Source organism: Dendrobates tinctorius, unplaced genomic scaffold (genome assembly GCF_039654945.1).
Source record: "Dendrobates tinctorius isolate UK_male_01 unplaced genomic scaffold, ASM3965494v1 ptg000202l, whole genome shotgun sequence".
NCBI classification, from domain to species: Eukaryota; Metazoa; Chordata; class Amphibia; order Anura; family Dendrobatidae; genus Dendrobates; species Dendrobates tinctorius.
This window is the reverse complement of record NW_027361869.1, coordinates 2842906-2869148: the sequence shown is the minus strand read 5'-3', so window position 1 is coordinate 2869148 and position 26243 is coordinate 2842906. Positions and strand designations below refer to the sequence as shown.

Sequence of the window (26243 nt, the reverse complement as noted above, 5' to 3'; positions counted from 1 at the left end):
TAGTCTCAAAACCCCAGAGATCTTGCACATCTTCACAGATGACAATGGCTTTCATTAGAATTACATATTAAGAAGAATAGAAGGGTCTTAAAAACTTCCTTAGACTTATCTGAGATTTCAGTACACAGCACACCTCTGAAGAGATGTGGTCGACATGATCTTCTTTCACTGGATGCAAGATCTCACGTCTCAAGAGCTCGTCACGCCCGACCACGCAACAGAGTGCTAGCTCTTAGAACCAGTGACCAAAGCAAAAAATAAAAACATGCAAGGATAATGAATGAGCCTGTCACCCACCTCCTCCGCCTGCTTCCGGAGGGCCTTCTCCCGCTCATACTGCGTCAGAAGCTGTTCATTATCCTCCTTCAGGAGCTCCAACTCCACCTCATGTTCTTGGTTCTCAGTCAAGACGGCATCAAGATTCTCCAGAACGTTGACCACCAGCGGCATCAGTTCCTTTACCACCTCCTCATCGTAGCATTGGATCAGGCGTTCAAACTCTCTGTAGATACTGTTCGCCAGTCCCGACACCCGTTCTGACATAACCGACCCCGAACAGTAGTCGTCCTGGTACACCACCCCATCGTCAATCTGTATCTCCATCATCTTGAAGAACGGTCCTTAACTCCAAGGGCAGTAATAGAATAAATCGGGTGTGCCAAGTTTCAATAATGGGTCAATGGACGCCCCTTCTTTTTTTTTTTTTTTTTTTTTTTTTTTTTAAGGAATGTGACTACTCTTTCCTAGAGGGAATCAGATGCATTGACTTTGACTAGTAAGACAACTTGGATTTGTTACAATTTGGATTGGGAATGAAATCCCCTTATAGAATAATCCAGTATATATAGCAGGATCTGGTGGATTGTAGCCGGTAACTTATTAGCAGCTTGATCTCTACATCAAAGCTAAAGACCCGGATGTAAGTGCATTATTTACACAAATTGCTTTTGCACCCACGGTTCGGGCCTTCTGTCACCACTGTGTGAGCTCCTATCTATGCCAATGCAATGCAGCACCAGCCTCCATCTGCAAAAACAAGAATGACCAAGGCCGCTCTTCTAACCTCCTAACGTCCTATTAGTATCATTATTATGGCCTTGCTGACCAAGCAAGATGACAGATCTGCCTCTGTAGATATGTCCTGTACACAGCGGGAAGAATATCATATATTACATGATATATACTATGGGGTGTTTCCTATATTGCAGTAATTTCTAGCAGTCCATTCATTAAGAGGATCCTCTACAGGGATATCTCCTCCATCCTAAAGATGGCCAGTGCTCGGCCAAGAAAAAGGCATTTTGCCTGCTACTCTCTGCACCTGATTCCTTCCTTCTTCCCTCCCCCGCCCTGGAAGGATACCCTGGATGACAGCCGATATTCCCCGCTAATATGGATTGAACACACCTGCATTGGTTGTGGGGTGATCCTTAATGATGATGATGATGCTCCCCTGCTTGGATGTCAGAGGAACCCCTCCATCTCATTATAGAGGTGGTGATGATGGTGCTAGCAGACAGAGGCACCTCCCAGCTCTGCTGTAAGTGTGGGAATAGGAGGCAGGCAGCGCTTGCCCCCTCCCTGGGCTGACAATCTGACGTCAGGCTGTCTGCATTATGGGTAAAGAATACAGCTGATTCACTGCCTGCTCCCAACCACCTCCTGCAATGCTTGGACCACAATGCTGGAGGAGGCAGGAGAGGGCAGCCTGCTCATCAGATGGTGCTATGCTGTAGTATGTGTGTGGGAAATGTCATCACAAGGGCCATGTAATAATACACAGGCCTGTCATGGATGTTAATCATCAGCTATAGGGGCAGCGGCAAAAGGGACGTCATCTAATCTGGCGTATTCCCTCAAAGGGAACTTTATGGATTTTCATAAATTAAAGGGCAGTTACAAATGTAAGGTAACCAGACCTAGCCCCAGTCCTTATCCAGGGACATTATAAAGCTTTAGGTCATGTTCACACAGAGTTTCCAAAACAGCAAGATTTTCAAGTAGAAACTGCTTCCGTAAGCGCTTTTTTTTTCATGAATCAATTTTTTTCCTGAAACCTTCTTTGCAGCCTTTTGAGTACAAGCACACAGAGTTGTTTCTCAACATAAATCTTACTCAAAAACTATTACAATTCATTTGTATGGCAATTCCGCCTAGTGCGTTTTATGCACTTTTTTTTATTTTTTTTACTGATGAGGGTTTGCAAAACGCCAGATGCAAAAAAAAGAAAAGTGGATATCACTCGTTTGAAGCAGATCCTAAGACCTCATACCCATTGGCGATTACAAAAACGGTCTGATTTCTGGACTGGAAAAAAGGGTGGAGTGTTATGCCAGTGTCATGCGATTTCTTTGCGATTTTTTTTTTTTTCCCATCCGTTTTTTTTTCCTAGCCACTCTTTTTCTACAGTCATTTACAGGACCATTTACAGTGTTCTATACCACATAATGGTGATGTAACCATTAAAAACGGATGGAAAACGGATGGTCCGTTTTTGCTCCTTTTTTTAATCGCACCCATTGACTTCTATTGTCAAAAATCACTGCAAATCGCAGCATGCTGCGATTTTTTTCTCAGACCGATTTTGGCTGACAAAAAAAAATCGCAAGTGAGATGTCACCCATTCACTAACATGGGTCAGATTGCAATCCGATTAAAAATCGGATTGCAATCGTCCGATTTAATCGCCAGTGAGTATGAGGCCTAAGAGGAGAATTTTTCCGCGCGGATTTGCAGGTAAAACCACAGGTAAAATGACCTGCGGTTTTCTTGTGGATTTGCCAGCGGTTTTGCCCTGTGGATTGACACCTGGACAATGGAACAGGTGTCAAACTGCTGCGGAATCCGCACAAAGAATTGACATGCTGCGGATTTAAACCTATTGATTAACATTATACTGTACATTGCTTGCGGTTCTGCAGCGGATCCGCAGAGGCAAATCCGCTGTGGATCCGCAGCGTGTGCACATACCCTAAAGGAAACCTCTCCAAACTAGGCACAGGACAAGAGAAAGGCTGCAAAAAAATAAACGCTTCAGGAAAAAAAACTTCAAACGCACTTCAGAAAAAGAAAATCTCTAAAAACTCAAAGGAGGAAGCGGCTTCTGCTTGAAAAACTCATGGTTTTTGATCAGTTAAAAAAAAAATCAATACACTTTTAGGCCACGTTCACACGTTCAGTATTTGGTCAGTTTTTTACATCAGTATTTGTAAGCCAAAACCAGGAGTGGGTGATATATACGGAAGTGATGACTTGTTTCTATTACACTCTTTTCTCTGGTTGTTCCACTCCTGATTTTGGCTTACAAATACTGATGTAAAATACTAACCAAATACTGAAGGTGTGAATGTGGCCTTATTGTACAGCATAGGGTGCACGCTGAAAAAAAATATATTCAACTGAATGTAGAACTAGGGTTTGGGTTTTTTTTTCGGCATTAAAAACGCAGGCTAGGGCCAAAAAACCTGTAAAAATTAGGACTCTCAATTCTGTAAAAATTATGCACTAGGTGTTTTTATGATGTTTTTACTGCTAAGTCTAAATTGACATGCTATGTTTAAAAAAAACAAAAAACAAACCTGAAATTAAAAAAAAACACAAGGAAAATAGCGCACAGTTTGAATGGGATTTAAGAAATCTCACTCATTGTGCTGTTACTGTAGAACACTGCATTTTTCCAATACAAAAAAAAAGAATAAAAAGTCACATAACAAAAATGCTATGTGCTTAGGTTTTTCTTATTTGTAAGTATTTTTTAAAAATTAAATTAATTTCAAGCTATTTTCATGATGTTCTTTGGTTGGGTTTTTTATTCTTCTGCTTTTGTTATGTGCATTTTTTCTGCCATTGTCCAGGTCCTATAAAAAAAAACACAAAAAAACTATGGAGTAAAAAACAGAAGAAAAAACACCATGAATAAAGTATGTTGCATTTTGAAAAAAATAGTCAATGACCTAAAGATGTCACAAATAAAATCATATATCAAAAAACTGACCTTCACATCCAAACATAAATCAGGTGTGAACAGGTGTTTACCTAGGAGTCGCCAACTCATATACAACAAACACAAAAGGTAGCACTCTACAGTGCCACAGCTTACAAATATGAAATATGAAAATTGAATTGCATTACTGCACTAGAAATATGAAAGATTGAGAATGCAATAACCATGGACTTTCCCAGCCTGATAATATCGGCCCACAGCTGTCTGCTTTACCTTGGCTGCTTTCAAAAAAATAAAAATCCTTATTACACCCCTATTGGTGATTTTTTTTCTTTCTGTAGACTGGACCTGGAATATTAGTTTTTTTTTGTTTCACTTTTTATTGAATCCAGTCCTTTTGAAAGAGCTTCAGACCCTGATTCCATTGTTGTTGCACTTGCTAGGATGCTTTCTGCAGCTTTAATAAAATCACAGTTTTCTCTGCTGCAGATCTAGCAGTGCTCTGAATGATGAGCTCTGTGTAACCTCGCCCACACCACTCATTGGCTACTTTCTCTGTACATTGTGCATTGCCAGTAGACTGCCAATCAGTAGTGGGGGGGCGGGACGGAATAGGAGGCATGAGACACCTAGAGCTGTAGTGATAATATCCAGATGATAAAACACTGATTATATTGAAACTAGAACACACAGCCTAGTAAGTAACACATCCCAGGAATCAGGGTCTCTGTCCCTACATCATGCTAATCTCAGATTAAATAGCAAAACCTGCTGACAGATTCCTTTTAAAGGGACGTCTTGTCACTATGACTTTTGATGCATTACCTATAAGATCAAATAATCACCGAGGGTCTCCTGTCTCGATAGATGGGACTGTGAAACTGTCTATTTCTTCCTGACCCAGCACAATGCTCAACCTTACAGGCCTCCTGTATCTCCACTGATGCACGTATATTGTCCAGAAACAAGAACCCTTAAGGCTGCATTCACACGCGTTTTCGTTTTTCAAAAATTATATAAAAACCTTTATGCTTTTACTGCAATTGCGGAAAAAAAATTACGTGAAAGAAGCCTATGGCCGAAGTCATCACTCCAGTTAGTCGGGCGACACGTCCAGACGTGCTGCACCATTATCATAAACCTACAGTTACATACAGGCCGCACGTGACTTATACCGGTCTGCGGCAGGTGAGCCAGCGCATGCGCATAGCCAGCGTGAGGAATTTCAACACATTTGCAGTAAATTACATGACGCCATAGGAAATCAGTAGCTGTGATGTCGCACTACAATCCCAGCGTCACCTTGCAGCCAAATTGGGGACAATCACTTATCACATGCCCTAGTCAAAAAAACATTGCTGTTATTACGCCATGGAATAAATGGAGCAATAATAATAAATAATAATAATAAGGCGGGGTCACACTAACCGACGCAAAATACGGTCAGTATTTTACATGCGTAATACGGATGAATGACCCCTAAACAGTGCTCCGTATGTCATCCGTATCAAGGTGTGGTCGCGTATTTTGCGCATGTCAGTATCCGTATGGCATCCGTATGCTGAGATTCTCTTGCCAGCTTGCAAAATGGACATATAATGGAGCCCTATGACAGGTTTTCTAACACAAACGAAAGAATAGATATAGACACATAGAATGTGTATATTATATATATATATATATATATATATATATATATATATATATATATATATACGAAAAAAGGAAAAAGCAGGACAAAAATTAAACAATGCGGGTGCAAGCCTTCCAGGCATATACCAAACCTCAAAAATAGTCCTCAAGATGAAGGCAGCTCACCAAAAGAAATCCAGTCACAGTGCTATTTATGAGCCCATCTGGCTAGTTGCCCATACAGCGACGTTTCGGTCCTGGGAGTTGTGGACCTTTCTCAAGCAGAAAGGGGGGGGGAGGGGTGAAAACAATGGTCCCTCTCATGGCTATTAAAATCTGCCCTCACTCACCTGCTTTACCTCTCTGGTTGACAAATTACAGTGGGAGCCCACACATTTTTTTACAACTAATTAACCCCTACACCTCCAAAATTTTACACATCAACCCTCATCTAATTACTAATGAAAGACATATAAAAAAAAACATGAAATGAAATGCTTTACTGAATGTAAACCATGTGTCATTTCATGTCGGGTTGGGGAATGATTTGACAGAAGACGGCAATTGAATTAGCGGCTATTCTGCTATATAGAACTCTGGGAAATATAAATATATATGTTTGTCACAATGACATGTATGTGTATATATATATTTATATATGTATTCTGTGTATATATCTATTCTTTCTTTCTTTATTAAACCTGTCAGTGTGAGTTTACTGTATAGCGCACTGAATTGCCGGCTTTGCTAAAAGACACCGGGTGCGTATTTCTCGCAAGTCACACGTGTGTTCCGTGTGTAATCCGTATTTTTTGCGCACCCATAGACTTTCATTGGCGTATTACGGGCGTAGTACACTGACAATCGCAGCATGCTGTCATTGGCACGGAGCGTAGGATACGGATGAGAAATATACGGCTGATGGGAGCTGCCCCATAGAGAATCATTGGTCCGTGTGTAATGCGTGCTTTTAGCGCCTCTCACTCTCCCGTATTCCTCGCCAGTGTGACCCCGGCCTTATGCGTTTTCTCACTATAGAGGAGGACAGGTCAGAGCTAGTGCAGTTTGTAATTTGACTTTCAAAACTTACTCCACCACCTGTACACACATGCGCATTATGCAGGCGTTCTCTCGCGCGCCCCCGTGCGGCCGCTCCGTGTTTAGCATGCGCAGTGAACTTGCTTGCGCAGCTCAGAGTGGGCGTGGCCATTGTCCCTTCTATCAAGTGTGAGCGGGCGTGGCCAGAGGCCGGACCGGAGTGGTCGGTGGCAGCGGTTAGTGTGCGCTGTGCTGACGCTGGGCGCAGCTGACGGTGAGGAGCGGCGTTGTGTGTGAGAGCTCCAGGTGCTTCGTGTCAGTGTGTGGGGGGCGCGTTCCGCTCTTGTGGTAATTGTGTTTTTGTTTGTGTGTGTACAGGGCTCACAGCTGAAGACATGGCGGTCCCGGCAGAGAAGGGTGAGTGCCCCCGTTATCCGGCGGTAATACCGGTGCCACATGACTGTATTGTATACCCCAGTCCTCCACCCCAGCGTATCACGTGACTGCCAGTGGTCATGTGACCAGGGCAGCTGCAGGCAGTCACGTGACCGCAGGAGCGTGCTATTCCTGCTCTGTAGAGCAGGTCTTGGTATAAGGCTTCCCCGGGGTCCCAGTGATTAGGGGGCTCATGGCAGAATATGTCATCAGTGTCTATTCTCCCTAAAGTTGCAGTTTGGGAGACCTGTGGAGCTGTCGCAGCGGACATGAGGCGCCTGATCCCATCACTGCCATATGTAATGCACATTGTCCGGGCCGGCGCTGCGTTACGTGACCCCTCGTCTGGGGCGGCGTGGCCCCTCATCAGTTGTGGTGTTTGCCCTCATCTGCCAAGCTCTAGGTATCAGATTCATTATTGCTCTTGGCAATCGCCCCTTGAACCCTAGGGGTCCTATATGAAAAGGCCATTACTATTAAATACTTGTAGTAATTAGGGGCCCCGTTGGAGCTTTTGCATTGGGGTCCACTAGATTAAAGTTACGCCACTGCTGAGCCCCACAGATCGCCAATAGATGGCTGAGACGTGTGCATCTCAGGATGCAGGAGTGGAACCTATGACTTTCTACCGAATCCGTGCTGTGCCCTTCTGTCTTCAGAGTTGCCCCCTTCTCTGCCATCATTTCAGTGAGCGGTGTTTTGTTTTTCTCCAGGTCATGGCACATGAAGCCGTATAGTTCTGTGATCTGTAGTGTGACCTCTTATTTCTGACATTGCAGTTTCTCCTCCGTGTCACACAATGGAGGTAAATGAGTAATGCAGGAATCCAGCGTGATCCCCGGCAGATGGACATCCTGTCTGCTCTGCTGTCTCAGCATCTGTGGGTAGCGTCACCGGGTCACTGACCACGTTGTGTTCCCTGACTGCACAGTTCTGCAGTTTTAGTGTCACCCTTATTCTGGATTTCGCTGCAGATAGGGAAGCACTCATTGTCCTAAATCTCTCTCTAATGTACTGATAGGCGAAGTTCTCATGTGACAGATTTCCCCACCTCCTTACTTGTGGCGAGATCCGCAGCAGTAAAATACCGCCACATGTAGACTTACCCTTGGTGCGCCTGCAGCAGATTTGTTGCAGATTATATTGGCCGATATCCATGTACTGAATAAGGTATAAATGTGGCTGTCTTTTGACTCAAAGGGAATTTCATTTTAAGCAATTGTCCACTGTAATTGCTTAGCTTGATCCCTTTGCCACTGTGCAAAGAAAAATTCTATACGGTGCTGGGGTGCACTGAATTTTCTTTAATTAGCCATTAATGGGACTATATACAGGTGTTTCTCACTAAATTAGAATATCATCAAAAAGTTAATTTATTTCAGTTTTTCAATACAAAAAGTGAAACTCATATATAGTCATTACACACACAGTGATCTATTTCACGTGTTTATTTCTCTTAATGTTGGTGATTATGGCTTACAGCCACTGAAAACCCAAAAGTCATTATCTCAGTATATTAGAATAATTAACAAAAACCACCTGTAAAGGCTTCCAAAGCGTTTAAAAAGGTCCCAGTCTGGTTCAGTAGCTCCAAAATCATGGGGAAGACTGCTGACCTGACATATGTCCAGGAGGCAGTCACTGACACACTCCACAAGGAGGGTAAGCCACAAAAGGTCATTGCTAAAGAAGCTGGCTGTTCAGAGTGCTGTATCCAAGCATATTAATGGAAAGTTGAGCGGAAGGAAAAAGTATGATAGAAAAAAGGTGCACAAGAAACTGGTATAACCACAGCCTTGAAAGGATTGTTAAGAAAAGGCCATTCAAAAATGTGGGGGAGATTGACAAGGAGTGGACTGCTGCTGGAGTCATTGCCTCAAGAGCCACCACACACAGAGGAATCCAGGACATGGGCTACAAGTGTCACATTCCTTGTGTCAAGCTACTCATGACCAATAGACAACTCCAGAAGCGTCTTACCTGGGCCAAGGAGAAAAAGAACTGGACTGTTGTCAGTGGTCCAAGGTGTTGTTTTCAGATTAATGTAAATTTTGCATTTCATTTGGAAATCGCGGTCCTAGAGTCTGGAGGAAGAGTGGAGAGGCCACAATCCAAGCTGCTGGAGGTCTAATGTAAAGTTTCCACAGTCAGTGATGGTTTGGGGAGCCATGTCATCTGCTGGTGTAGGTCCACTGTGTTTTATCAAGACCAAAGTCAGCGTAGCCGTCTTCCAGGACATTTTAGAGCACTTCATGCTTCCCTCTGACAGCAAGCTTTATGGAGATGGAAATGTCATTCTCCAGCAGGACTTGGCCCCTGTCCACACTGCCAAAAGTACCAATACCTGGCTTACAAACAACAGTATCACTGTGCTTGTTTGGCAGCAAACTCACCTGATCTTAACCCCATAGAGAATCTATGGAGTATTGTCAAGAGGAAGATGAGAGACACCAGACCCAACAATGCAGACGAGCTGAAGGCTGCTATCAAAGCAGCCTGGGCTTCCATAACCCCTCAGCAGTGCCACAGGCTGATCGCCTCCATGCCACGCCATATTGATGCAGTAATTGATGCAAAAGGAGCCCGGCCAAGTATTGAGAGCATTTACTGAACATACATGTCAGTAGGCCAACATTTCGGATTTTAAAATCCTTTTTCAAGCTGGTGTTATAAAGTATTCTAATTTACTGAGATAATGACTTTTGGGTTTTCATTGGCTGTAAGCCATAATCGTCAACATCAACAGAAATAAACACGTGAAATAGATCACTCTGTGTATAATGACTGTGTAATGAGATTCACTTTTGTATTTAACTGAAATAAATTAGCTTTTTGATGATATTCTAATTTTGTGAGATGCACCTGTAGGTGTTGCAGGTAACAGATATTCTGGATTGTTGGATGCATATTAAAAAGTTTTTGACTTTTCCTTGGAAAGGGAGAAGAATCACCAGGAAGGAAACTTGAAATAAACTTTCCTACTACACCTCAGTCTTCTGTTTGTCTACCAGTTTGAATATCAGATTCCAGATTAAAATAATTTTCCGACTTATTTTTCCATATCTTGCCAATTAAGGTCTTGCTTCTTTCTGAGACCAAAAATCTCCATTTTTAGAATTTATCCATTGCCTGTTTACAATCGTCAGGCTTTCCTCCTGCCTGAAATGGCTGATAACAGAGGACAGTGCTTTGTATTAACCCCTTTCTGACATCAGACGTACTATACAGTCCATGGGACCCGGGCCCCTATGCCCATGGACGGGATAGTACGTCTACCGCGATCAGCGGCGCCCACGTGGTGAGCGCCGCTGATCGCGGCCGGGTGTCAGCTGATTATCACAGCTGACACCCGGCACAATGTGTCAGGGGCGGTCACGGACCGCCCCCGACACGTTAACCCCTTGCACACCGCGATCAAACACGATCGCGGTGTACCGGGAGTTAAAGGGAAGCATCGGCAGGTAGGGGACTCCCTCCGTGCTTCCCTGAGCCCCCCACGGCAGCGCAATGTGCAGCGCTGCTGCGGGGGGGGCTCCTTTCCTGCAGGCCCCCGAATCCAAGATGGCGACGGGGGGCCTTCGGGGGCCTGCAGGAAGCTGGCTTCCTCAGTGCCTGCAAAGCGCAAGCATGAGGAAGCCTTCGGCACTGCCTGTGACAGATCGCTGATCTGTGATGTGACAGATCAGCGATCTGTCACAGGACAGTGATGTCCCACTTGGGACTATGTAATAAAGTAAAAAAAAAAAAAATTAAAAAGTGTAAAAAAAAAGTGTAAATTTTAAAAAAATCGCTAAATAAATTAGTAAAAAAAAAAAAAAATATTCCCCAATAAATTCATTTTTTGAAAATAAAAAAAAAAACAATAAAAGTACACATATTAGGTATCGCCGCGTCAGTAACAACCTGCCCTATAAAACTGTCCCATTAGTTAACCCCTTTAGCGAACCCCTTAAAAAATAAAAATAAAAAACGAAGCAAAAAATAATTTATCATACCGCCAAACAAAAAGTGTAATAACGCGCGATCAAAAAGACGCATATAAATATCCATGGTACCACTGAAAACGTCATCTTGTCCCGCAAAAAACGAGCCGCCACACAGCATCATCAGCGAAAAAATAAAAAAAAAATTATAGCTCTCAATATGTGGTGATGCAAAAACTATTTTTATAATAAAAAGCGTCTTTTAGCGTGCGACAGCCGCCAAACATAAAAACCGCCATAAATAGTAAATCAAACCCCCCGTTATCACCCCCTTAGTTAGGGAAAAATAATAAAATTAAAAAAAATGTATTTATTTCCATTTTTCCGTTAGGGCTTGGGTTAGGGGTGTGTTGGGGTTCGGGTTGGACTTAGAATTGGGGGTTTCCACTGTTTGGGCACATCAGGGGCTCTCCAAATGCAACATTGCGTCTGATCTCAATTCCAGCCAATTCTGAGTTGAAAAAGTCATATGGTGCTCCTTCCCTTCCAAGCTCTGCCATGCGCCCAAACAGTGTTTTACCCCCACATGTAGGGTATCAGCCTACTCAGGACAAATTGCAAAACAATTTTTGGGGTCCAATTTCTCCTGTTACCCTTAGGAAAATAAAAAATTGGGGGCAAAAATATCATTTTTGTGGAAAAAAAATTATTTTTTTATTTTCACGTCCAAGCGTTATAAACTTCTGTGAAGCACTTGGGGGTTCAAAGTGCTCACCACACATCTAGATAAGTTCCGTGGGGGGGTCTAGTGTCCAAAATGGGGTCACTTGTGGGGAGTTTCAATAGTTTAGGTACATCAGGGGCTCTCCAAACGCACATGACACCCGCAGACCATTCCATCAAAGTCTGCATTCCAAAACGTCACTACTTCCCTTCCGATCCCTGACGTGTGTCCATACAGTAGTTTTCTCCCACATATGGGGTGTCAGCGTACTCAGGACAAATTGGACAACAACTTTTGGGGTTCAATTTCTCCTGTTACCCTTGGGAAAATAAAAAAATTGGGGACTAATTGATCATGTTTGTGGAAAAAATACGAATTTCTCGTTCGCCTTATTGGGGGACACAGAGACCATGGGTGTATGCTGCTGCCACTAGGAGGCTGACACTATGCACAAAAAAGGTTAGCTCCTCCTCCGCCGTATACACCCCACCGACCGGCAGGAAATTCCTCAGTTTAGCTTAGTGTCAGTGGGAGGTGGACACGGGTCTTTTATTAGACCCATATCTACCTCAGTGTGCGTCGTTTCTTTGCAGGTTCCGGAGGGATACGGAGTGAACAGTCACATCCGTACTCCCACAAAGAGACTATGAGTACGGCGTGTACTGCCACCCCGTATCCTCATAGGTCTCCGCAGCAGGACCAGGAGCCTCGCACAAGTAGGTGCCAGCCGCACGGACGGTCCTTGCCCCCCGCCTCCCACCCTCTCACCTACCAGAGCCTGAAGGTTGGATGAGGCGCGGATTTCATAGAGACAGACAGCGTGGGATTTTCAGGTACCTTTATTGTAAGGCCCCCTGCCTGGGTGAGTATGTCAGTCTTCCCCCGGCGTTTTCTCTTGGAGCGGTCGCCAGGGGGACCACGTTGGGGTCCCTGCACGCTCCGCATCCCCCCACGGTCACCGCATCCATGCAGGCCCTGGGTCTTCACGGGCCTCGTTCTGCGCTTCCCCCCCTTTTTTCCATCTCGGCAGGGGTAGCGCTGGAGTCGGGCAGTTCTGGGCAGGGACGCGGCCCGGTGTTGCGACGCGTCTTCCGCGCCGACCCCCTGCTGACAGGCGGCCGCCACAACTAATTTAGGCCCCGGCTTGTGTTCGGGCCTACCGCAGCGTCGCGGCCACGCCCCCCGCCCCTTTCTTCTAAGCGGGCTTCTCTCCCGCTCTCCCCAGGCCCTCCCCCCACCTTTCCCTCTCCTGCCCAGCATATTATGGCTAGAGGGCAGCAATTATTAACCCTGCGAGGAGCTCCGCCCTTCCCCTTCCCCGGGACCCGCGCTTTTCTACAGGCAGGCGCCATCTTCACAGCCTGCCAGCCGGACGCAGCTGGAGACGCTCCCCAGCCCCTGAGCAGTTTCTGCAAGCAGCTCTTTGGGACGGCCAGCCGGACTTCTCCCTGATCTGCATCCCCGGACAGGTCGAGCAGCATCGCTTTTGGGGACACCGGACCGTGAGTAGCTCTGCACGGCAGACTGACCCTTCTCCGCCCTCTGTCCCCCAACCTTCCGGCACGACCTCAGGGGTCAGTCCTCTCCCCTCTGCCTGGACTGTAGCAATCCAATCCAGCCCGACGCCGCTCAGGAGCCATCCATAGCCCCAGGGGTGAGTGAGCCCCCCTTGCCGGGTTGGGCCTCCTCCCTATCACAGTCGGTGGCAGACCTCACCAAGGTGTCTCAGTCCCTAGTAGCCGTTCTGGATAAGTTGCCCTTGGGAGCTTCTGCGGGACCTAGCACGTCCCAGGACGTCCCATCTGAGCCAGCCAGTGTCAGTCGCAAGACACCCAGGCAGGATCTCCAGGCGGAGTCCTCTCCTCGCCCTACTTCACCCCATACTCCCCAGCAGTCTCCCTCTCGGGCCTCCTCTCCCGAGTCAGGTGAAGCGCTTTCGGAATCTGAAGGGGTCTTAGAGCTGGATTCGGATCAGGATGCGAACATGAAGGTTACGGTGCAGAACCTCATTGCCGCGATTCGCCATACCTTCGACATCACTGACGCCCCTGCGAAATCCTCAGATCAGGAGGTTTCGTTCAGACGGGCGGAAACACCTTCCAGGGTGTTTCCCTTTCATTCCGAGTTTGGGAAGATTTTTACCAAGGAAAGGGAAGATCCGACTAGACGCTTTCAAAGAGGAAAGCGTCTCGGCGTGCTGTATCCGTTCGCTAAAGAGCTCACGGACAACTGGGCCGCTTCTCCTTCAGTGGACCCTCCCGTATCCAGACTCTCTAATAATACTGTTCTTCCGCTGTCGGGTGTAGCGTCTCTAAAAGATTCTAATGACAGAATCATAGAATCCCGAGCAAAGTCTGCCTTCGAGGCGGCATCTGCGGCGGTATGTCCACTCTTTGCTTCATCTTTGGCAGCAAAGGCTATATCCGCTTGGGCAGAGGACCTTCGGCAGGGCATTCTGGATAAGGCACAACCGGAGCATTTGGCCGATCTCGCCAATCAGATTTCCCATGCGGGGGATTATCTGCTTTCTGCTTCCTTGGATGCCGCATCTTGCGCGGTTCAGGCGTCAAGCAACATCGTGGCAATCCGACGTACAATTTGGCTCAAGGCCTGGCAGGCGGACTTGTCCTCTAAAAAGTCTGACTAATCTGCCTTTTCAAGGAGTGCGTCTCTTTGGGTCCCTATTGGGCCAGATTATTAAGGACGCTACCAGAGGTACGAGTTCTCTTCTCCCCCAATCCAAGCCTCGCAGACCTCCTCCAAGGCGTCAGTTCCGTCCCTTTCGGTCTTTCCGCCGTTTCAATGCGGCGTAAAACCCTTCCAACCAGCAAAGGCCACAAGCACGTCAGGAAAGAAAGGTCTCCTTCAGGCCCACTCCGTCCTGGCGGTCCCACTCTTCCCAGGGAAGACCACCCAGATCTAGATCTGGACGGTCTACGTCCGCATGACTATCATCGGTCTTCCGTGGGTCCCTTCCAATTGGGAGGTCGACTTCTTTTCTTCAGCGACGTCTGGTTCGCCTCAGTAGAGGACGCTTGGGTCAGAGAGGTTGTATCGACAGGATACAAAATAGAGTTCGTTTCTCTTCCACGGGATCGCTTCTTCCATCCCGTCCGCCACGGGATCCTGCCTTGATCCCGGGGTTCGGTTCGGCCATCGCCTCTCTCCTCAGCTCCGGGGTGATTGTGCTCGTTCCCGAATCGGAACGATTCACAGGGTTTTATTCAAACCTGTTTGTGGTGCCGAAAAAGGACGGGGCTGTTCGACCCATCTTGGATCTCAAGTTACTCAACAAGAGAGTTCGCCTCCGCCACTTCCGGATGGAGTCGGTTCGCTCGGTGATAGCCTCCATGAAGGAGCAGGAATTCATGTGTTCCATAGGCATCCAAGATGCCTATCTACACGTGCCCATATTTCCCGGACATCCGAAGTTCCTGTGGTTTGCGATTCACCACGAACATTATCAGTTCGTCACGCTCCCTTTTGGGCTCGCCACCGCTCCCAGGGTCTTCACGAAGATTATGGCGGCGTTGATGGCCTTGTTGCGGATCAGAGGTCTTGTTCTTTTTCCGTATCTCGACGATATTCTGATCAAGGCTCCCTCCTTTCATCAGGCCCGCCTAAGTGTGGCGATCGTTCTAGACACCCTGTCCAGTTTTGGGTGGATCGTCAACCGGAAAAAGTCCTGTCTGATCCCTACTCAACGCCTTGTGTTTCTGGGCCTTCTTTTCGACACTTGTCGGTCAAGGGTATTTCTCCCACAAGGCAAGATTCTTTCCCTGCAGCAGGGCGTCCGATCACTACAGATCGCACGGTTTTCATCTCTCAGGACAGCCATGAGGATTCTGGGGAAGATGGCAGCAATAGAGGCAGTTCCCTTTGCCCAGTTTCACGCCAGGCCCCTCCAGCAGGCCATTTTGTCCAGGTGGAACAGGTCGGCTCTGTCTCTGGATCGTCCGGTTCGTCTTTCATGCCGGATCAAGCGGTCTCTCAACTGGTGGTTGACGTCTCCCCTCATTCTCTCGGGGCGGTCCTTTCTTCCCAGATTGGCACAAAGGACGCCAGCCTCATCGGCTGGGGTGCAGTGTTCCGCAATCACACTGTTCAGGGTCGATGGTCGACTCAGGAATCAGCTCTGCAGATCAATGTCCTAGAGATACGAGCGATCCTTCTGGCTCTCGTCCACTGGGAACGGCGCCTCAAGGGCCTGCCTGTCAGGATTCAAACAGACAATGCCACAGCGGTGGCGTATATCAACCGACAAGGGGGGACACGGAGTGTCTCAGCCCTGGCGGAAGTGTCCAGAATTCTTCAATGGGCAGAGACCTTTGTTCCAACAATTTCCGCGGTTCACATTCCCGGCGTGGACAACTGGGCCGCCGATTTTCTAAGCCGCGAGGGTCTCGCGGCAGGGGAATGGTCCCTACATCCGGAGGTGTTTCATCTGCTCTGCCGTCGGTGGGGAACCCCGGACGTAGACCTCATGGCGTCTCGCCTCAAAAGGAAGGTACCACAATTCGTGTCCAGGTCTCGGGACCCCCTGGCAGTGGGCGCCGACGCTCTGGCCGTTCCTTGGTCACAGTTCGAGCTCCCCTACCTGTTCCCTCCCCTGCCTCTTCTTCCCAAGCTGTTGAAGAAAATCAAGGCAGAAGGGATTCCAGTCGTCCTCATCGCCCCGAATTGGCCCAGAAGGTCTTGGTTCGCGGACATTGTCAACCTTCTCGCGGACGCCCCCTGGAAGCTTCCCGACAGGGCAGATCTGCTGTCGCAAGGCCCGATTTGCCACCCCAATTCTCGGTCGCTCAATTTAACGGCGTGGCTGTTGAGACTGAGGTTTTGAAACGGGCAGGATTCTCTGACCGAGTGATTCATACCATGAACCGCGCCAGAAAGCCTTCCTCTTCCAAGATCTATTACCGTACTTGGAAAGCCTATTTCTCCTGGTGTGAGGCCATTGACATCGCGGCCATGGTTTTTTCGCTTCCTTCTGTTCTGGCGTTTCTTCAGACAGGGCTGGATGCGGGGCTTGCTCTGAGTTCCTTGAAGGGTCAAGTTTCGGCAGTGTCCATTTTATTTCAGAAGACGCTGGCCTCCCGGCCCCAGGTCAAAACCTTTCTTCAGGGTGTGGCTCACACGGTTCCTCCGTACCGAGTGCCCGTGGATCCTTGGGATCTTAATTTCGTTCTTGGGGTTCTGCAAGGTCCTCCTTTTGAACCTCTCAGGGATGTTTCCCTTGCCCTCCTTTCTTGGAAGGTGGCCTTTCTGGTGGCCATTACTTCCATCCAACGTGTGTCAGAATTAGCGGCCCTTTCTTGCCGCTCTCCCTTTTTGGTACTTCATCAGGACAAGGTAGTTCTGCGGCCTCCGCCCTCTTTACTTCCAAAGGTGGTATCTTCGTTTCACCTCAATGAGGACATTGTTCTGCCATCCTTCTGCCCGAGCCCAGCTCATCCTCGGGAGCGATCCTTGAACAAGCTGGACCTGGTCAGGGCATTGAGAGTCTATCTAGCCAGGACATCTTCCTTGCGGAAGTCAGACTCTCTGTTTATCATTCCAGACGGTGCAAGGAAAGGTCACTATTGCTCGCTGGATCAGATCGGCAATTTTGGAGGCATACCGGGTCAAGCATCGTGCAGCTCCTTCAGGGATCAGAGCGCACTCTACCCGGGCGGTGGGTGCCTCCTGGGCGGTGCGCCACAGAGCTTCCGCGCTGCAGCTTTGCAAAGCTGCAACGTGGTCTTCGGTTCACACTTTTGTGAAATTCTACAGGGTCCACACCTACGCTTCGGCGGACGCCAGCCTAGGTAGAAGGATTCTGCAGGCCGCGGTGGTGAGTCCACTGGCCTGATGGAAGTTTGTTTCCCACCCCAGGGACTGCTTTGGGACGTCCCATGGTCTCTGTGTCCCCCAATAAGGCGAACGAGAAAACAGGATTTTTTGGGTTGCTTACCGTAAAATCTGTTTCTCGGAGCCTTCATTGGGGGACACAGCACCCTCCCATGTTCTACAACTCCTGTTCTTATGTTTGTCGATTGGTTACAGTTGAGTTGTTCGTTCTGTTTTCAATCTATTCCGTTACTTCTCCTACTGCTTTCTCACTAACTGAGGAATTTCCTGCCGGTCGGTGGGGTGTATACGGCGGAGGAGGAGCTAACCTTTTTTGTGCATAGTGTCAGCCTCCTAGTGGCAGCAGCATACACCCATGGTCTCTGTGTCCCCCAATGAAGGCTCCGAGAAACAGATTTTACGGTAAGCAACCCAAAAAATCCTGTTTTTTTTATTTTCACGCCCGGGCGTTATAAACTTCTGTGAAGCACTGGGGGGTTCAAAGTGGTCACCACACATCTAGATAAGTTCCTTGGGGGGTCTAGTTTACAAAATGGTGTCATTTGTGGGGGGTTTCCACTGTTTAGGTACATCAGGGGTTTTCCAATCGCGACATGGTGTCCGATCTCAATTCCAGCCAAAAACGTCAAATGGCGCTGCTTCCCTTCCGAGCTTTGCCATGCGCCCAAATAGTGGTTTACCCCCACATGTGGGGTGTCGGCGTACTCAGGACAAATTGCACAATAACTTTTAGGGTGCTGTTACCCTTGGGAAAGTAAAAATTGGGGTGAAAAGATCATTTTTGTGGAAAAAATGATTTTTTAATTGTACCGCTGTATGTTATAAACTTCTGTAAAGCCCTTGTGGGTTCAAAGTTCTCACCACATATCTAGATAAGTTCCTTGGGGGGTCTAGTTTCCAAAATGGGGTCACTTGTAGGGGGTTTCCACTGTTTAGGTACATCAGGGACTCTCCAAACGTGACATGGCGTCCGATCTGAATTCCAGCCAATTTTGCATTGAAAAAGTCAAACGGCGCTCCTTCCATTCTGAGCTCTTCCATGCGCCGAAACAGTCGTTGCCCCCCCCCACATATCAGGTATCAGTGTGCTCAGGACAAATTGCACAATAACTTTTGCAGTCCAATTTCTCCTGTTACCCTTGGTAAAATAAAAAAAATTGAACCTGAAGTATTTTTTTTGTGAAAAAAAGTTAGATGTTCATTTTTTTTTTTTTTTTTTTAAATATTCAAAAAAATTCCTGTGACGCACCTAAAGGGTTAATAAACTTCTTGAATGTGGTTTTGAGCACCTTAAGGGGTGCAGTTTTTAGAATGGTGTCACTTTTGGGTATTTTCTATCATATAGACCCCTCAAAGTGGCTTCAAATGTGATGTGGTCCTAAAAATAAAATGGTGTTGTAAAAATGAGAAATCGCTTGTCAACTTTTAACCCTTATAACTTCCTAACAAAAAAAATTTTGGTTCCAAAATTGTGCTGATGTAAAGTAAACATGTGGGAAATGTTAGTTATCAAGTTTTTTGTGTGCCGTATCTCTGTGATTTAAGGGCATAAAAATTCAAAGTTGGAAAATTGCGAAATTTTCAAAATTTTTGCCAAATTTCCATTTTTTTCACAAATAAACGCAAGTTATTTGAATGAAATTTTACCACTAACATGAAGTACAATATGTCACGAGAAAACAATGTCAGAATCACCGGGATCCATGGAAGCGTTCCAGAGTTATGACCTCATAAAGGTACAGTGGTCAGAATTGTAAAAATTGGCCCGGTCATGAACGTGCAAACCACCCTTGGGGGTGAAGGGGTTAAACTGCATAGCTAATGAAGTCAAACCCAAATATAGGTTTCCTATTTCTTTTAAGATTGTGGCTGGTAATTTACATGATTGGCATTTTCATGATTTTTTTTTTTTTTGACAATTTTTCATTGCAGCCTATTACCGGTTCGTGGTGCTGTTCTTCAATTGTTTGCTCACGTTCGGTTCCTATTTCTGCTTTGATATTCCCAGCGTGCTCCAGGACCAGTTCCAGGGGGTAAGTGCCCATATTTAATGAGATTGTTCATTAATAGACTCAAGGCCCTTTTACATTTAGCGATGCACCAGCGATCCGACCCGGTCAGGATCGCTGGTGCATCGCTAAATGATCGCTAGTGAGCTTTCATACAGAAAGATCTCACAGCGATGCAGCAGCGACGCAGCGCACGATACTTACCATTCACACACAGCGATCCTGCGTCCTCCCGCCCGCCTCCACGCGTCGCTCGTCGTCACAGCAGGAAGCCCCAGCAGGAAGCAGACGACGAGAAATGGAGCCGGACATTCTCGCGCGATCAGCGATGAGCAGCGGGGGAGCCGGTCGCTGGTAAGTATCACACATAGCGATATCACTAGCAATATCGCTATAACGTCACAAAACCAGTGACGTTTTAGCGATATTGCTAGCGATATTGCTTAGTGTAAAACCCCCTTCAACTGATGCAAGGACTGATCTGCAAAGCTCAGGGTATCTGTTAATCAAAGTGCCAGTGAGTGATTACCTCTTCTTGCTCACTGTGTAGTGATCGGTGACTGTATCCACTCCCTGCACCGCCCTGATGACTAGAAGCGAGTGGCTGCAGGAAGGATAAAACTTAATTTCTTCCCTTTAGCCCCTGCTCTAGTAGGCCGGCTACACGGGATTTAAATGCTAAGTAACTCTAAATTACCCCTATGTCTGTAGGTAAATGGCTTTTTCTAGGTGACAGGTTCCCTTTAAAGATATAAACATATTTTATATCGCCACATCAACAAAAATCTGATCTATGAAAATATAATTTTCTTAAACAGACTGCAAAAGTCGTGAAGAAGAAAAAAAAAAATATCAAAATGACAAAATTTCCGTGTTTTTTGAGGTTGTCACACCTCTCACGAAAAAGTAAAAAGAGATAAAAAGTTTGTTTGTACTCCAAAATTCCATATTTTAAAATCTGCAGTTCAACACACCATTGAAAAGTAAGAAATTTTCAGCTCTCAGAAAATGGCAACGCAACCCAACATTTTTTATCTTTATTATGTAATGTTCAAAAACATGTTAAGCCACTAAAATATTAAAGGGGTTGTCCAGGATTTTGGACATTTTTTTCCAATGGGGCTAAGGCTGGTTTCACATTTGCGCTTTTGTGCGCAGCGCATCGTGCGCACCCGTGCGCATGCGCACTGCGCACCTATGTTTAACATGACGTGCGCATGTTTTTGCGCACACTTGCGTTTTCGTGCGCATGCGTTTTTTTGTCTTTTGCGCCAGGTGCGCCAGACGCAACATGTTGGATTTTTTGGTGCGCCCTGTCTCGGCAAAAAAACGCTTGCGCACGGAATGCGCAAAAACAACACATTGAAGTCTATGGTAACGCATGCGTGCGCATGGTCTTGCGCACGGTTGCGTTTTTTTACGCATGCGTTTTTGAGTGAAACAAGTCTAGAATGTTCTCTAGACAATGGAAAAAACGTCACACTTAAAAACGCATGCGCATAAAAAACGCCAACGCATGCAAAAAACGCATGTAAAACGCAAACAACGCTGCGTTTTTTTTACACATCAGCGTGCGCATGACGTTAAAAAAACGCGCATTTGTTTTGCGTTTTTCTTTGCGTTTTTTATGCGCCCGATGCGCTGCGCAAAAAAACGCTAATGTGAAACTAGCCTAAGAACTTGCAGGCAGTTTCTAACTGCAGCTTATGGAAGAGGGGAGAAAAAACGAAAATGTATATAGCAAAAATTGGCCATGTTCTTAAAGGGAATCTGTAAGGATTTTTGCTTCACCCATTTGAGAACAGCCAAATGTAGTGGCAGAGACCCTGATTCCAGCGATGTAGCACTTACTGGGCTGGAGATTTGACAAAATCACAGTTTTATCTTCTGCAGGTCTGTGAATGCTGAGCTCTGTATAACCCCGCCCACACCACTGGCAGCTTTTTGTGTAGTTTGCCAATCAGTGTTGGGGGCGGGGTTATATAGAACTTATGAATATGGAGGACTACATGGCCGCAGGTTTACTAGTCTTCTAGATAATCTGTTAATAAGAGATTGATGTTATCTAAACTGCAGAAAGCCACCCAGTACGTGTCACATCACTGTGCTGCACTTAGTTTAGGTGTCAAAAACCTGGAGACAGATTCTCTTTAAGGGTTTAATAGTAATGTTAATATTGTTTTCTGAATCTACAGAACCTGACATGTGGAAATGGGAGCAGCTATGGTAACAGCAGCTGTGTGGAGGGGCTTGGAATGACCCCAGAGCAATATAACCTATTATATGCCATCTACGCCTGGACGTAAGTAGGAATAGCAAAAGCCGTCAGTCGTCTTGTACACCAGCTTCATGGTGGGGACAGGGGGTGAATAAGGATGTGTTAGTACCTCTAGAATATCTAAGCACCATGTCATGCTACGAAGTATATTCTCCCCCTCCTCATCACCATCCATTCTGTGCCCCCCGCCATCATGCACTTAGTACCTCTCCTACAGACTCTTCCAGGCCAGTGCATTGTGGCCATTACATGCACGCGACATGCAACATGGCATATAACTCCTGTGCTTAAAGGGGTTGTCCGGGCTTTTCACATAATCTCAGTGCATATCTGGGCTGCAGAATGCTGACAATAAGTAATTTACCTTCTGTGGCCAGTTTGCAGGGTTTGCTAGATATCATCTCTTGCTTGAAAGAAAAACGTCCAGGGGGGGGGTGTTCTGGCATTGAAAGGAGAACTGGTCGCTCCCTCCTACTCTACTAAAAACATGCCCTCTATAGCAACAACCCCACCCTCCATAGCAACAGGCCCTCCCCGACCACATGAACAAGCTCTCCTCACACAGTAACAAATCCTCCCCCTCTAGCAGCCTCAGTGCAGAGAGCAGCTGCTCCTCCCCCAGACACACGCTGAACAGTGATCTATGGAAAGTGGAACTAGTGAGGAGGAAACGACCAGTTCTCATTTCAATGCCAGAGCACCCCCCCCCTGGACGTTTTTCTTACAAGCAAGAGATTATATCTAGCAAACGCTGTAAACTGGCCACAGAAGGTAAATTACTTATTGTCAGCATTCTGCAGCCCAGATATGCACTGAGATTATGTGAAAAGCTGGACAACCCCTTTAACTTTTTTTTTTTTTTTATTTTATCGCTTGCAATTCCGAATTATAAATAGTGGCCTTAAGCTCCTCTGCTGTGTGAGGGGGGATATAATCAGGACCAGTTTTCACCCTCTGAATGTCTAAAATAATGTTTGCATCCGCTGACTTCTAGCAGTGATCTAAAACTGCAAAAAAAAAAACCTTTCAGAATATTTCTTGTTTTTCTCCTTTAGGAACGCTTTGGTCGTTATCATGGCCGGATTTCTAATTGATAAGCTAGGGAACAGATGTGAGTAAGACATTTTCTTAATTGCTCATTGTTGCAGCTGATTTTTCCTAGATGGGGTGAAAAACATGCAATTCCCAATTTTTTTTTTTTGTTTGGGGATGAGGTTGGAGGTAGAATCCTGTTTAGCATTCTTGCAACATGGTTCTCCAGGTTATTACAGTGATAACAAGCAGGTTTCTTTTTTTTTTTTTTTGCTTAATTACTTTAACAAAATTTGGTTTGTGTCGTTTTTGAAATTGGTAACTTTATTTTTTATTAGTGGGGCTACGTTAGGGCTTGTAATTTGCGCGGTGAGTAGTGATGAGCGCGTGTGCTCGGATATCAACACGTGGGGATTTCCTAACAGCCGCGAGACATGCAGCTTCGGGGATAAGAACGTATTACTCGGGTACACCTGAGATTCTCGGATAACACGATATCCAAGCAAACTCGGTCATCACTAGTGGTGAGCTGACCTTTTAATTGCTACCATATTTGGGTCCATACAATGTTTTCATCACAGTGAAGAACAACTAACCACGGTGTGTTTTTTTTTTTATATATATATATATATATATATATATATATATATATATATATATTTATTATGCAGTTTGTGGCGATGAGGAAGGTGAATTCAAAGCTATGTGGTCTTTTGCAAAAAATTGTATAAAAACGTGTTTGTTTTTTTAAATTCCTTTTTACCTTTTATACTGCAATTACTCAGCATTGCAGTGTATAGAATACAAATTATGATCTCCCATGAAACACGGCAATGTGGCTTGGCTTCACAGGAGCACAAAGAGGGTGGCGATGGGGCCTTTGGCAGGTCTCCAGACACCCCATCGGTATTGTGCCACCTAAATGCAGTTGATTGACAGATGCATTTAAGTGGTTAAACAGCAGCGATTGCAGAAGCAGGTGCAGTCTGTGTTACACTCCTCCAGCTTGCACCTGCCACATGTCTTCCTGCAGAGGGAAGGGTTTTAAGGGATTTTCCAGGCTTTTGCTTGGTTTAGCAGCTCTGCTCCATTTACTATTATGGGTCTGAGTTGCAATACCAGACACAACCCATAGTAAGCGGTGGCGCCGTGTCTGGGGAAAAAAAAGCCTGGACAGCCCCTTTAACTCAGTGTAGTCACAACTGTTTGTAAATTTCCTATATTTAGCATCTCTCTAATCGTTGCGGCCGGGGCATCTTCATCCTGTAAATCAGTAACATTGAGTTCCTTGCAGTCGGCCTGTTCCTGTTTTCTTCATTGACTGTTGTGGGCTCCTCCATATTCGCCTTGGGGTCACACTTTAAAGGAAGTCCGTACCTGCTGCCGCTGATGTTAACAGGACGCCTGCTGTTCGGCTCGGGGAATGGATCACTGACTAGTAAGAAGTTCTGCGTTTTCCTGCAGTAGTCATTCCTGGCAACCAATCATCTTCTAGCTCTTACTTTTCTAGAGGCACCACAGGAAATAAAAGGGGTTAATGAGATTGGTTGCTATGGGTAACTGCTCCATTATTTGTTATTTTTTTTTCACCATTTTGATAAATCTGCTCATTGTGTCATGTCCTTTCTTCTCCCCAACCGTACTGCAGTTGTACAGAATCGGATCACAGCCTTCTGGTTTAAAGGGAAAGAGCTGGCTCTGGCGTTCGGGCTGACCCTGTCCTTCTCCAGATTGGGCAGTGTTCTCAATTTCTTCCTTACCCGGCGGTTTGAAGATCACTTTGGAATCCAATGGACACTTTGGGGAGGTGTGTTACACCTGTCGGTGGAGTGGTGCTGCCCATGCTAGTCCTCTTCATCATTCATTGGCTATGGGATAAACAGAGAAAGTTTAGTACATCCCTCGGCTCTTTTTTCCCTCCAGTCCATGGATGGAGCATAGGCTGAGCATTTACGACTGGTTTCTGCAAAGCCCCATCCTTGGGATTGCTGGGGGTCCCAACAGTTGAAGCTCACTAGACAAGACATTTATCCCCTTTCCAATGGATAGGGGTTAACTTTTGATTTTGTGAAAACCCCTTTAACCATTTATCAGAAATTTAACATAGTTTTCTATCTAGGAAAATGATGGCATATTGCAGGATTTGTAGACTGCCAGCGCCCCACTATTTATGGGAATAAAGGGGGGGGGGGGGTTCTTTGCATGGCAACACTAAGTGCCTCTCTCATTGCAGCACTATTTTCTTGAATGAAGATATGTTACAGCGCGTGTCCGAGAGCGCCACTGTGTATGGAAACAAAAAAGAGAGTTGGATTCCCTGCCCGGGGGGTCACTGCTCCTTTTCCTCCATAGATATTCGCTATGCAGGGAATAATGACCTTGAAGAAGCCCCTTCATTCTCCAGATCTGTAGGGGTCTTGGCCGTAGGATCCATAGTAATCAGAAAGTGGATAGATCTAATTATTTGCAACAATTTTTCATTTATAAATTTAATGTTTTCCCTGTGTAGGAACCATACTGTGCGTCCTTGGCTTATTATCTGCCATTACTGTCAGTATCCTGGATAAATTGGGAATGAAGCAGCTCGGACTGGACGGATCAATTCAGGAAGAATCTAAGAAAGTGGTAAGTAATATCATGCACTTACAGGAGATGCTCGGCAGCAGACTGCTGCAAGACCAATGCAGTATTACTTTGTGCCCATTGATATTATGGGGCACCATGTAATACATGAGCTGGACGAGTCCTCCATATTGACAGCTGTCCTGTTTATCAGCTCTGAGGGGGGTCTCAAGTGGTGAACTCCCTATTATAATAGTGGCTGATTGCTTGTAAGGGCTTGTGGATGGCTTGCCCTCTGTGTTTCACATATTGCAGAACTAACATGCACGGAACCTATGTCTGCTGATATATGCACCAGAGGAGGCCAAAAAATTCTGACTTTCATTGGGATGATATAGCACTGACAAAAAGTCCCGAAACACTATGCAGTGCGACTTGTAATCTGCCTTGCTCATATTTTAGTTCTTTCTTATTTCCAGCGAGTCCAGGACATCCGCAGATTGCCATTACGTTACTGGCTCTTGGTTCTGACGATCATGTTTTTCTATAATGGGGTATTCCCTTTCGTGGCTGATGCTAGGTAAGTGAAGCATATCTGTTGTGGGCTTTATTTAGATCCTTTAACATTCGCCCTAGGTGAACTTACATGCTCTCTGATTAAGGGGCTGAAGTGAGGGCTGCAGTATATACAGATGTATTTCTCAGTGAGCCAACGTGCCAGTCAGGAGCAAAGTGTTTTTTTTCACGCCTTAGATGATGACCAGTTATGACCTCTATCAACTGGAGGAGAGTTTCAACCAAAAAGGCCATTAATGTTCAT

The 26243-nt window shown here is 46.0% G+C and overlaps 2 protein-coding genes across 14 annotated transcripts in view; one reads left to right on the top strand and one right to left on the bottom strand.

Annotated features, from left to right (window-relative positions):
- Window positions 1–1603, bottom strand: part of MAPK8IP3 (mitogen-activated protein kinase 8 interacting protein 3) — a 115835-nt gene extending 114232 nt beyond the window's left edge. For 7 of the 12 annotated variants that reach the window (XM_073553614.1, XM_073553619.1, XM_073553617.1 and 4 more), the window contains exon 1: window positions 298–1603. In XM_073553614.1, the coding sequence (XP_073409715.1) occupies window positions 298–606 (309 nt within the window). In that variant the 5' untranslated portion in view covers window positions 607–1603. The remainder of the gene's footprint in view (window positions 1–297) is intronic. The other 5 variants (XM_073553621.1, XM_073553622.1, XM_073553616.1 and 2 more) reach the window with 1 other exon arrangement.
- Window positions 1604–6771: 5168 nt separating this feature from the next.
- Window positions 6772–26243, top strand: part of LOC141057085 (lysosomal dipeptide transporter MFSD1-like) — a 32364-nt gene continuing 12892 nt past the window's right edge. Inside the window, exons 1-9 of one of the 2 annotated variants that reach the window (XM_073553611.1) lie at window positions 6772–6887; window positions 6992–7030; window positions 19475–19575; window positions 21747–21853; window positions 22885–22940; window positions 24156–24299; window positions 24510–24668; window positions 25371–25486; window positions 25903–26003. In XM_073553611.1, the coding sequence (XP_073409712.1) occupies window positions 7009–7030; window positions 19475–19575; window positions 21747–21853; window positions 22885–22940; window positions 24156–24299; window positions 24510–24668; window positions 25371–25486; window positions 25903–26003 (806 nt within the window). In that variant the 5' untranslated portion in view covers window positions 6772–6887; window positions 6992–7008. Of the gene's footprint in view, window positions 6907–6991; window positions 7031–19474; window positions 19576–21746; window positions 21854–22884; window positions 22941–24155; window positions 24300–24509; window positions 24669–25370; window positions 25487–25902; window positions 26004–26243 lie in introns of both variants that reach the window. The other variant, XM_073553610.1, reaches the window with a different exon arrangement.